General features: G+C 55.5%; 1 protein-coding gene across 1 annotated transcript in view; it reads left to right on the top strand.

Moving 5' to 3' along the window:
- MYO18B (myosin XVIIIB) overlaps positions 1-12,271 on the top strand; it is a 58,218-nt gene that overhangs the window by 9,402 nt on the left and 36,545 nt on the right. Inside the window, exons 10-21 of the mRNA XM_039384154.1 lie at positions 29-129; positions 665-728; positions 1,998-2,142; positions 5,728-5,898; positions 6,312-6,402; positions 6,701-6,893; positions 8,264-8,344; positions 8,765-8,912; positions 9,030-9,189; positions 9,959-10,142; positions 10,921-11,113; positions 11,527-11,636. Of these exons, the coding sequence (XP_039240088.1) occupies positions 29-129; positions 665-728; positions 1,998-2,142; positions 5,728-5,898; positions 6,312-6,402; positions 6,701-6,893; positions 8,264-8,344; positions 8,765-8,912; positions 9,030-9,189; positions 9,959-10,142; positions 10,921-11,113; positions 11,527-11,636 (1,641 nt within the window). The remainder of the gene's footprint in view (positions 1-28; positions 130-664; positions 729-1,997; positions 2,143-5,727; positions 5,899-6,311; positions 6,403-6,700; positions 6,894-8,263; positions 8,345-8,764; positions 8,913-9,029; positions 9,190-9,958; positions 10,143-10,920; positions 11,114-11,526; positions 11,637-12,271) is intronic.

Here is a 12,271-nt window from a genome sequence, read left to right as displayed (position 1 = left end):
TCTCCAGTGCCCTCTGTTCCCTCCCCAGACCTTGCTGCTGGAGAGAGCCCGTGTTGCCCAGCAGCCTGATGGAGAGAGCAGCTTCAACGTGTTCCCCCTGATGCTGGCAGGGCTGGATGTGGCAGAGAGGTGGGTGTGAGGCTCCCATGGCACCAGGCGGCTCCGCTCCCCCCCGGCTGCCCAGCTGGTGGGTACCCTCTGCCCAGAGGCTCCCCACTGCATATATGTAAATTCACCCCACCTAGTGGGATTTTTGAGACCCCTCTGATGAGAGATTGTGAAAGCGACTGTGTTAGTGACACTGCAGGGGTCTGTATACACTTATATTAGAGATTTTTGATGAAACGGGGGCATTTTCTGGCGCTTTTTTGCCTCTTCACTAAAGCCGAAATAGAGGTGACAAGTGAGACAGGGATCCCTTTCCCTCTTGCTCTGGTTCCCTCCAGGCTGTGTGTCCCTGGGTGAAGGCTCCTGGTGTGTCAGGTGCCAGCTCGTCCCCCTGCATGGAGCAGTTCTGTGGTGACCTGTCCCACCCAGGTCCCTCAGATGGTGCTGTAAAGGGGCTCTGTGGGTGCCAGAGCTGCTCCCAGGGGGAGGGCAGGGGATTGGTGGCACTGGGGCAGGCGAGGAGGGAGCTTGACTCATTTTCTGTAACTACTCCCAGGACGATGCTGCATCTGCACCAGCTGGCTGAGAGCAATTCCTTTGGGATCAAGCCATTCACGAAGGTAGGGAGAGAGAAATGCTGGAGTCCTGTGTCCACCTGCAGTGGGATGCTGCAGTGCACTCCCTTTGTCACCCCCAGTAAGAGGATGTCTTGGGGTCCTTGGGTGCTGAGTGACTCGTGATGATGCCTCTGTACTGGAAGCGTGGAGGGAGGGAGTGAATGTCGGGATGTGAGGAAGGGTCTGCCCAAACAGCCCTCAGCACTCCAACAGTCCCAGGGGAGCTGTTGGGACTGGGGCTGCTCTACCTGGGACCTGTGCTTGGGTTTTGGAAATGCCCCAGCCAGGTTGGGAAGAGGTTCTGCTGCTCTGGGGTCCACTGCCCTGATGTTCCCCTGCAGCAGCAGCTCTCGGGAGCAAGTGTATCCTTTTGGGAGCCCAGAATGTGATTTTTAGGGGCTAAAAGCTCCTCAGCTGATTCCCAGGTCCAAGCCCTCATTAGCCTGAGCCTTTTGCAGAGCCAAAGCGCTGGGATGAATCGCAGCAATTTGCAGTTACATCATCTATCAATGAATCCAATATTCCATCTTCATTAGGGAGCTCCTGTGCCGGTCCAGCAGCCAAGGGAATCAGTTGCTGGAGCAGCAGCTCTAAGGAGGGCACAATGAGGTCCTCACACTGCTGATGTAGCACATTTGGGTTCAGAGATGGGGTTTTACTCTCTTTTCATAGCCCACCATTTGTTTGGGTTCCCCGTCCCAGCATGGAGGGTTTTCCCACTGGTCCTGGCCGAGGTGGGATGCTGCCTGCTGGAGCCTGGAGCACCAGGGCTGCACAGAGCAGCCTCAGCTCAGGGAGCGCAGGAGTGCTGGAGGTGGGAGATGGCAGGTCCTGCTGGTGGCTGGGACCTGCACAGCTGTGGGCAGGTGTGTTTGGTGAGAAGTGAGGGGATGTGGTTGGATGGAACCTTGGGCAACCTGGTCTAGTGGAAGATGTCCCTGCCCATGGCAGGGTGTTGGCATGAGCTGAGCTTTAAGGTCCCTTCCAACCCAAACCACTCTGGGATTCTGTGATATAAAACATCTCCAGCTGCTGCTCTGTAGACACTCTCGAAGTGGGAATTATGTGTCCTCGTATGACAGGGCAATGTACACCAGGCTCTTGAGGAACCTGTTGGGGACTTCTCCATCTGCCCAAACGGTTGCAAGGGTCCCTTATTGCCTTTTCCTTGCTGGCCTGATGGTTTCCATGCTCCCTTTTGTCGTGTACCACCCGTGCCATGATGCTCTGGCAGAGGTGGTGATGTTCCCCCCCATGTCTTCCCTCCTGCAGCCTGAGGAGAAGCAGAGAGCCTCGACAGCCTTTGCCCAGCTCCGGGCTGCCATGGGCACACTGGGCATCACCGCAGAGGAGCAGGCGGCCATCTGGCGCGTCCTGGCCGGCATCTACCACCTGGGAGCCGCCGGCGCCTGCAAAGGTGAGGGAGCTCCTGCAAAGGTGAGGGGCCTCCTGCAAAGGTGAGGGGGCTCCTGCCTCTCCATTCCTTACACCTCATCTCGGGGCTGGGGGTTGGAGCGGGGAGGAGACGTGTCCTGGTGGTGTTTGGTGCTGGGGTGTGTGGGACATGGGGAGGTTTGCGGGAGTGGTGCTCATCCCGAGGCTGTTCCATTTCTGGTGGCTCCAAACTCCTTGTCACCCATGGAGGAGCTGGGTGATGTGGGGTGCTGGTCTCCTGTTCCGCTGGGGCTTCTGGAGGGGATCCCCAGCTGCATGTGGACAGGACAGGGCTGTAGGACATCACTAGGGTGGGTGACTTGTTCTTTTGCACATTCTCCCCAATGACACTGCAAAGGGACAGCTTCAGGTAGCACTGATTTTATGATCTCTTGAGTGTCTGCCACAGTAACTGAATTATAATAGGCTGAGTCTGGATGAAGATTGTATTTATAAAGACTTTGTTAATACAGGCGAATAGAAATTGCCTTATCCCTTATAAATTATTTTAGGACGTGCTCTAACCCGTTTTAGATGCAGCCACATTGATTTACACACTTCAGTTTATGAGGGCTGCATAAAAGCTGCCATAAACTAAGCCATAGACATTTATAAATGTCTCTGCAACATGTCATAACACATCTTATGGTAATTTATACCATTAATCATTTATTAATTGTTTTAAAAGGACGGATGCTGGCGTCACTTAGAGTTCTCTTTCTCCTCTCTGGTGTTCTCTTTCCCCATCTCCATCTCCTAATGCCCTTCCAACTTCTACAGATGACCCCCTGGTCTCAGGCTGATGTGTGTGAGAAGGCTTTTGCCAAAAAAAAAATGAAGGCCCTTCTGGCCTGCGAGTTTTCAGGAGAGCAAATTTTGGAGGTGTGTCTCGTTTTGGGAGTGCTCAGCTCAAGGGCAGGTGGAAGGACGGTCACGGTGGTGGGGAAGCTGAGCTGCTTTGCTCAGACTTCCTGCACATTCTGTCCTGAGCCCCCTGTAAGTCTGGGAGGGAATTGAGCGCTGTATCCGACAAATACTGTGCAATTCTTTCAGCGTGAACAGGAATGGGAACAACGGGTCCAGACAGGGCTGCAGCTCCCAAGCACACTCAGGTGTGGGATTAACAACCAGAGCATGTCTCAGTGTCTCTCACTCTGGTATTGATTCCCCCATCGTGTGTCAACAAAAGGGGAGAAATGAAAGGAAATATGGATAAAAAATGGATCAAAGCCAGATGGAGCAAAAGTCTCAGTGGGGGCGACGAGGCTTTTAATGTGGTTAAACCTGTCTCAGGATAGCCATCTCTTCCCTTCCCCTTTCACACCCTTTGATGTTGTGTATTCAAAATCCTCTCCTTGAAATCTCACCAAAGGGAACCTCAGTGCTGGTTTTTCACGGCATTCAGGAGCCATCCCCGTCCCCGCAGCGGCCCCGGCACGTGTTAAATGGGCCCCAGGGTGGGTTAAAGGCACCTTTTCCCCTTCTCTCCTCACACATTCAGTTTGTTCAGGAATAAATCAGGAGGGAACAGCACCACCTCTTCCTGGATGAGAGTGGAAAATGCATTTGCAGCTACAAAAACACCGAGAAGAAAAGGTTGAATTTCAAAAGCCTGCTTTGCTCCATCCCGGTGTCAGCCCTTCCCGCTGCCTTTGAAACGTGTTAGAGCAGCTCTTTTAGTGGGAAAGCAGCCCGGAAGCCGGAGGCCAGCGGGGCATCCTGGGTACCATTCACCTGAGTGCTTCAGTCCCTTTGTGGGCTGCAGGATATCCTCTGTTTTCCTTTATTCGCTGCCTCTTTAAGCGGGAGGGAGGTTTGGGGCGCAACAGGGGTCGGCGTTCAGCTCGCTCTCAAGCTGTCCCTTTTGCTGGCTGATATAAAAATAAAGCCCTGTGGCTCCCTGAGGGCTCCCAGCCCTCACCTGTAATGGAGGTGATGTGATTCCAGCAGCTGCAGGTCACCAAATCCTCCTGGTGCTACCGCAGGTCTGTGTCATGGTCAGAACAACCCCCCCCCCCAGTCACTGCAGTGAGGCTGCTGCAAACCCAGGGTCCTGAACCCCTGAGAGGGAGGAAACCACACAGGAGGTGGGGTCTGGAACCTGCTGGTCAGGTGGGGAAGGCTCTGAGCTCCCCCAGACCCTGCAGAGGGTGGTGGTACCAGGGGAGTATCATGCCCTGGGAGGCAGGAGAAGGAACATCCCTGTTTCAGATCCAGGAAACCAAGGCATGGAGCAATGCAGAGACAGGCTGTAGCAGGAAAGGCTGAGCTGGGGTCCCTGTGAGCGAGGCAAGGCTGGTGCTGACCCTGTGTTTTCCTCCTGCTCCTCTTAAATATTAAATGGGCCAAAGTAATTCCCTTTATGTGTTAAAGCTGGTGAGTTTTCCATCATCACATTACACCCAAGAGGGTCGTGTGATGCTGCTGCTGGTTATAGTCTATGAAGTGTGAAATGGTGCCTGGGCTCCTCTGGGGCTGAGTGGAGCCTCTCATTTTTCTCAGGGTGCTGGAGTGGCCAGTGTGGAATGCCAGCTCTGGGAGCCTGGCTGGCACAGCAGGCCTGTGCAGCCCTGGCTCCTCAGCCTCTCCGCTCACTGGCAGGCAGAAATCTTTTGTCTGTCAGGAATCAGCCTCTGTCCAGCCAGCTCAGATTAGAACAAGTGAAAACAGAATAAATCAAAGCCGAGAGTGTTGAGGCAATTCCTCTGCCTGCTCCAGCACAGCCCTTGATGTTGGAGTCCTTCAGTCAGCATAGAAAATACTGAGAAAGGATCAAAGGGGAAGGGAAAGGGGGGTTGACTCTCGTGGGTGTGCTGTGAAGCAGCACCCAGCCCTCAAGCACTGCTTTGTGCATCCCCTTGGCTGGGAGTGGGTCCCCCATGGGCTTCCCAGGATGTGCCACCTCTCACTCTCCATCCCAAAGCCTCTCCTCTGCCACCAGCCACCAGCTGTGTTTTAAGGGTCCATCTTAGCTGTGACCCCCCGGGCTTCTCATCCACCACCCAGAAGTGCTACCCTGAGGTCTCTGGGTGACTTTGCTTGCCTGCTCCTGTTTCTACTCATTCCCCATGTTCCTGAGCACGTGCTGACCGGCTGCCTCCACAGCACCTGGCTTTGTAAAAGGATTAATCCTGCAGATTACTTCCCTATTGATTTTAATCATTAAGCTGGAGTCCTTATCACTGGATATAAGTACCAAGTGGAGCTCTGCCGCTACTGTGGGGAGGAGTGCTGCTCCTGGGCTGCCGGGACAGCAAACACTGCTGGGGCCAAGAAAAGTGATCCAGGATTTCGAGGGATTGCTTTGTAATCCCATCAGTTCCCATCAGCATATCTGCTGGTTTGCTCCACTGAAACTCTTGAAATACACAGTGTTACTGATGCCTGGCTGGTGGAAGCCTGGATGGGTCGCAGGGTTCATCTGGTCCCTGGACTTGGCCTTAATAATTTTGATTTTGGAGATGCACATGGAAACAGGCGGGATGTTTGCTGGAGACATTGAGCCTGCACCCAGCTCTGCTGGTGCTGGCCCTGCCTGACTCCCCTGTGCCCCTGTCCCCCTCCCCAGTCGGCAGGAAGCAGTTCATGAAGTTTGAGAGCGCGAGCCGTGCCGCCGAGGTGCTGGGCTGTGACCCAGAGGAGCTCAGCACCGCCGTCTTCAAACACCACCTGAAGCAGATCCTGGCCCAGGTGACGGCTCGGGGCCGGCAGCCACCCCTGGCTGAGGAGAGCCCGGCAGGTACTGGGATGCTGCATCCCTGTTCCCTTTATTTTGGAGAATAGGGAATTGCGGGGTGCTGCACCGGGAGCAGGTGGAGGGTCTGCGTGGAGAGGCAATGCACCTCGTTCTTCTCAGGCAGTGAGGCCCATTTAGGTATGTTAATATTAATTAAATCATTGACTGTGCTGCCCTCAGCTTTCCAGCTGCCCCTGCCTGTCTTTCCTTAGGGACACACAAAGATCAGGTGAATTCAGATAAGTGATTTGTCTTAAACGCTGTGAGAGCCCTGCCTATAAAAAGGGGAAAATCCCCAAACTGAGAGGGCAGCAGAGTGGGCTGCAGTCCTGAGTACCATCTCAGCTCCATGCTGGCTGAACTTGGCTGGAAAGAAATGACGTGTCTGTGCCTGGTCTTCCTTCCACCTGTGCCAGGGCCGAAGATGACGGGTGTGGAGTGTGTGGAGGGAATGGCCTCGGGGCTCTACGAGGAGCTCTTTGCTGCTGTCATCTCGCTGATCAACAGGTACAGAACTGGGGGGCTGGGGGGTGGCAGCCCCTTCTCCAGGGGCTGCTGAGGGGGGATCTTTGCTGGGGCTCTCCGGAGAGAGGAATGAAGCAAGTGACTGCTACGTGCTGGAAAAATAGGAAGTTGTGTGAAAATCTTTGTCTGGGAGAGCACACTGGCACTTGGGACCTCCCGTGTCCTGCCCTCCTGCGGCACAGGCAGCCTGGCACGGAGACCTGGCACCGTGAGTGCCTGGTTGGGATCACTTCTGCTGTCTGTGGGTAAATCCCAGTGATGTGTGTCATTCTTTTCCCAGGTCCTTCTCCTCCCAGCACCTCTCCATGGCTTCCATTGCTGTGGTGGACACCCCTGGCTTCCAGAACCCGCGGCACCAGCGGGCCGAGCGAGCAGCCACCTTCGAAGAGCTGTGCCACAACTACGTGCAGGAGCGGCTGCAGGGGCTCTTCTATGAGAAAACCTTCCTTCTGGAGATGGAGAGGTACAGAGAGGTGAGAAACCAGGGCTGGGAGCAGCGTCTTGGGGAGCAACTTCCCAGTGCCTGGGGACGGGGCTGCCTTTGGCCCAGTGGATCCCTGTGCCCTGCCATGGTGTGAGTGAATAACTCAGTAGCTTTAACAGGAGGGGTGTCACAGAAATGGGGAGTCTGTACAGAACTGTAGGCTTGAGCTGTGTCTCTCTTTTCCTCCTGCCCCAGTCCTGGATCCTCTTGGCTGTTTCTGACGTGCCAGAGATGCCAGGCTCTCTTGGTGTCTTTGTGGAACCCGCCATGGCAGGGGCATTGGAACTAGGTGATTTTTAAGGTCTCTTCCAACCAAACCATTCTGGGATTCTATGATATACTTGCTCCAGCTCAGGAGGCTTTGTGCCCTTCTGTTGGCACAGCTGACTTTTTCCTCAGATGATGAATAATAGAGAATAGAAAAGAAAATGATAAAGTATTGCAGAAATAAGCTGCTGAGAAACCTACAAGCAGAGATGAACTTATTATTAGGCTTGCAGGAGTTACTTTAATGCCTCTAGCCCTGGGAAAATGGTTGAATTCCCATGGTTTAATACTCACACATCACTTGCACCGAGTAAGGATAGATGTGCCCTTCACTAGTGATGAATCCGTAATTGCCTGAGCCTGGAATGCTGGAGGGCTCCGCAGGCTCCTCTTGCCTGGGCTTTCCTGCTGGCTAAGGATAGTGCAGGACACATCCCTGTGAGCCCCAGGACTGCTCTGTGAGCCCTGGGATCACTCACTCCCAGTGCTGGGTCACACATGGGATGACAGTGGCACATGCCTTTGGCAGAGAGAAACTGGGTCTCCCCTGCTGCTTTCTGCTCTGCCTGCAGACCCATATTCCTTGGCAGATCCTCTCCATGTTGCCATGGAGAGACACTGAAGTCATGGCTTTTGCTGAGCATCCCCAGTTCAGGCCATGCTCCCCCTGCCCCTCTGGGGGGCTCCCAGATGTGGTGCTGGGGGTGTTGGGAAGGGGGATGAGCCCTGGAGCCCTCGGCTGAGGAAGGAAAACAACACCTGCAAGCTGCAAATTAAATAATTGATTGCTTTCTTGCTGCTTTCTTGTTAAGAAATAACTATCAGTTGTAATACATCAATTATTATCACCTCCATGATTTATCCAGCTTGTCTGACACACCCAAAGCACCATTCCATGGAGTGAGGGGGTCCCGATAGCCCTGCCCACAGGGATAGGCATGGCCCTTCCTCCGTGTCACAGCAGAGGTAGCTCCAGTGGTGGCTCCGCTCCCCTGGATCCCTGCCTTCCTTCACACCCCTGGCAATGGATCTCCTCTTGGCTTCCAAATGCTAGACCATGACTGAAGCAAGCTTTTAAATAATGTTTTCCAGGAAAATGTTGAGGTGTCTTTTGATCTTCCAGAGCACTCTCCACTGGCCACGCTGTCCATCATCGACCTGAGCTGCTCCCAGGTACCCTGTCCCCATGGGCACCATGGGAGCTCTGCATCCTCCTTCTCAGGGCAATGTGGGTTCAAAGGGCATAGAGGGACACTATGGAGTGTCCCAGAGCAGCCTGGAGTATTGCAGGGAAGGGCACAGCATCCTCCAGGAGATTTTTTTGCTTTATAAAATACAAGCACCCTCCCTGGCCAAGCCCTGCTCCCTGTCACCCCTCCCAGCCTGGCTGCAGAGCCGGGATGATGGCCTCCTCTGGAACACTGTCACTGAGTAGGGCTCAGGGTGACGAACAGAGATAGATCAGGCTAGGAGGGTCTCATGGCCACAGCTGGACAGTGGGAGCAGGTTGGAGAGAGTGGGCTGGCGTGGCTGTGGCTGGAGCCCACAGCCCTTCTGCCCCTTCCCAGCACCAAGGGCTGTCTCCCTCAGCAGCCACAGGTGCTGCCAGGCAGCCCCGGGGCTGATCGCCGGGGGCTGCTGTGGATCCTGGATGAGGAGGTGCTGATCCCAGGCTCCGGGGACAGCACTGCCTTCAGCCGCCTCTGCTCCTACTTCGCCACGAAGGCACCCGACCAGGAGGGTAAGTTGGGCTCAGCTCGGCTGCCCAGCCTCTGGCACTGCCATTTGGCTTTGGAAATTTGAGAAATGCAGCCAGTTAAACATCTGACTTTTGTCTGGGCTGCTGTCACTGTTGCAGGGGACGGGCACATGCGCCGGTGTGAGCAGGCGCTGCACTTCGAGATCTTCCACCAGCTGGGCACCAACCCCGTGCGCTACGACCTCACGGGCTGGGTCAGCAAAGCCAAGTTCAACCTCTCAGCCCAGAACGCCATCCAGGTGCTGCAGCATTCCACAGTGTAAGTACCAGGGAGGTTTCGCAGTGCCAGTGGTGAGCCCTGTGCCCGCAGGAGTGGGATGGGGATAACCCTGCCATGAAGCTGGGGCTGGACATTGCAAACCTGCCCTGGCTTTGGTCATGGAGGGGGAGACACAGAATTGTGACAGGACAAGGGGGGGAATTGCTTTCCACTGACAGAGGGCAGGGTTAGATGGGAAGAAATTCTTCCCTGTGAGGGTGGGGAGGCTCTGACACAAGTTGCCAAAAGAAGCTATGGCTGCCCCGTCCCTGGAAGTATTCAAGGCCGGGTTGGATGGGGTTTGGAGCAATCTGGTCTAGTGAAAGGTGTCCATGTCCCAGGCCATGGCCTGTTGGGGGTCCAGCACATGTCAGAGCCATGAGACATCACCAGCTCCCTGTGCAGCAACTACCCAGATTTTCCCACTGCTTTTAGGAACTTGTAAACTAAATTGGAATTGAAAAGGAACCGAGGTGCTACAGGTGTCTGCACACACAGGGGATTTTAACCTTCTGCTTGCACTCTCCTGGCTTGTTTCATTTTGTGCTTCAGCTCAGGGGAGGTTTTACAGCAGTGAACAGCTCAGTGCCCGGACCAGAGAGGAGCAAAGTGGGTGAGGGGCGTCTCAGCACCCTTCTCCACTCCACAGAGCAGCACAAATCTGAATTTGGGGCCCCAGCCGTTGCATCCCTGTAGAAGGGGTTGGGAAGCCAAGGTCTCCCACCCCCACTGTGGCCCCAGTGCCCCATCCCATGTCTCATCCCCGCAGCCCGGCGGTGAGGGAGCTGGTGCAGCCGCGGGCGCGGGCGCCGCTGTCCTGCCGCGCCGTGGCCGGGCTGGAGGGACGATCCCAGGCCGCCCTGCACCGCAACGCCTGCCTGAGGAAGACCTTCGCCAGCAGCTTCGCAGCTGTGAGGAAGAGGTCGGTGTGTGCTCAGATCAAGCTGCAGGCGGTGAGTGCTGCTGTCGAGACCCTCGTGGCTGTGGGTTGGGGGGTTTATGGCACGAAGTATCGTGACCCTGCACTGAGACCGTGCCTTGGACACACTCCTTCTTACTGGAGGAGCCCTGCACCCCCCATCAGTCACCTGCTGCCCCAGGAGCTGGGTGACCATTGTGGCTGTGTCTCACCCGGGATGCTGCTCTGGCCACGGGTGACCATGAGCTTCCTCAGCGCTGCTGTCACTCAGGGAGAGCATCACAGGCAAACAGATCATGAGCAGATTACACAGAACCTTGCTGTGCTGCAGTTTAATCCTCTTAAGCACTCAGACAGTAAACTACCCCTTAGTGCTGGGCACATGCCAAGTTCCTGCTGCTCTCAGCTGTAATTAGGTGCCCAAACTCTCTCTCGGAGATGAGGCTCAGGCTCTGCTGACTCCCTGGCCAGCCAATTTTGGGGTCTCTGTCCCTGGCAAGCCCTACACCCGGTGTCCCTCAACCATGATTATCTTTGAGGTCCCTTCCAACCCAAAGCATTCTATGATTCTATGAACCCTGGTAAATTTTTGCATCTCATTGACTGCAAATATGAGAAGAGTCTTAGGACCTGCACCACTGTGTTCATCTCTCTGACCAGAACTGTTCCTAATATGCTTCCTAAGGGCTTGGAGGTGACTCCTTCACCTACCCAGACCCACTGCAGCAGGTGCACAGGGAGCATTTCCCACTGCCAGCATGTGCTGCCCCTTTGTCCCCCTCCATCCCCACTGACCTCTGTTTGCCCTACAGGACGCCCTCACCAACCTTCTCCGACGGCCTCAGCTGCACTTTGTCCACTGCCTCCTCCCGGGAATGGGGTCAGAAGGGCCAGTCCCTCGTCCCCCTGCGCCACCCGATGCAGCCCCACAGCTGGACGTGGTGGCCCTGAGGACCCAGCTGGAGGGGACCCAGCTCCTGGACGCCCTGCGCCTGCACCGCGTCGGTACGTCCGGCCCCCGCCACTGCCACACGGGCTGTGCCCGTCCCACCCACCACTGCCACCCTGCCCCTGCCTCAGCCCTTCCAGGCTCTGCCCATCGCCCACTTCTTACCACACCCATTTCAGAAACACCCCGAATTTTTATTGCTGCTTTTTGCAGGGGTTCCCAACCCCTCTCCTGCCTGGGTGGCTGCGGCTCCAATGGGGTTCTCCCGTGCTCCCCTTGGAGCATGGATGCATCCATGCATTGGGCTGGACCTGCATCAACCACGGTCACAGTTAATGTCATGGGGAAAGGGACCTGCACAGGAGGACATGCCACACTTTACAGCCCTCTCTGACCAGGTCCCTCCCCAGTGTCCCAGTGGCAGTGCCCCAGGAGTGGTGCAGCCCCCAGCATGTCTGTCTGCCTCCAGGGTACACGGATCGCCTGCTCCTCACCCAGTTCCGAAGGCGCTTCCAAGTCCTGGCTCCAGAGGTGATGAAGAAACACACCTCTGCCTACGAGGTGCCAGATGAGAGCAAGGTGTGTGCCGGGCTGGCTGGGGGACACAGGCTGAGACCCCCACATTGGGCTGTGCTGATGCCAGAGCTATTTCAACCCTCCCCAATGCCATCAGGGCTGTGTTTGACATGAGGAGCAATTCCTGGAGCTCTTAGATTGGATATTAGGAAAAATTCTGTCACTGGAAGAGCTGTCAAGACCTGTAATAAGCTGCCCAGGGAAGTGATAGAGTCACCATCCTTGGAGGGGTTTAACAGATGTGTGGATGTGGCACTTGGGGACATGGGTTAGTGATGGCCTTGGCAGTGCCGTGGGAACAGTTGGACTTGATGATCCTATAGAGCTTTTCCAACCAAAATGATTCCATAATTCTAAACACGAGGCTGCCCTCAGGAAGTAGGAGAAGGAGAAAACCCCGTTCAGCACAGCTCTGGGCAGCACACCAGCATTGGTGATCAGGTCTGGGAGTCTCTGGGCTAGCCCACAGATTGGGCTCTGGGCTCTCAGAGCTCCTTAGCAAGGATCAGGAGTGATCTGTCCATGGGGCTGCGTCCTGCAGCACTGGATTTGGGGGATGGCTTTGCTTCCTGCTCCTCTTCACCCTCCCCATGGTGCCCGAGCACGGAGGGACATGGATCCTCCAGTAGCCCGGCAGG

The sequence above is a fragment of the Pipra filicauda genome, unplaced genomic scaffold (genome assembly GCF_003945595.2).
Source record: "Pipra filicauda isolate LSUMZ 115617 unplaced genomic scaffold, ASM394559v2 scaffold33_size4404698_pilon, whole genome shotgun sequence".
NCBI classification, from domain to species: Eukaryota; Metazoa; Chordata; class Aves; order Passeriformes; family Pipridae; genus Pipra; species Pipra filicauda.
The sequence above is the reverse complement of the archived record's forward strand: the minus strand, read 5'-3'. Positions and strand labels throughout refer to the sequence as shown.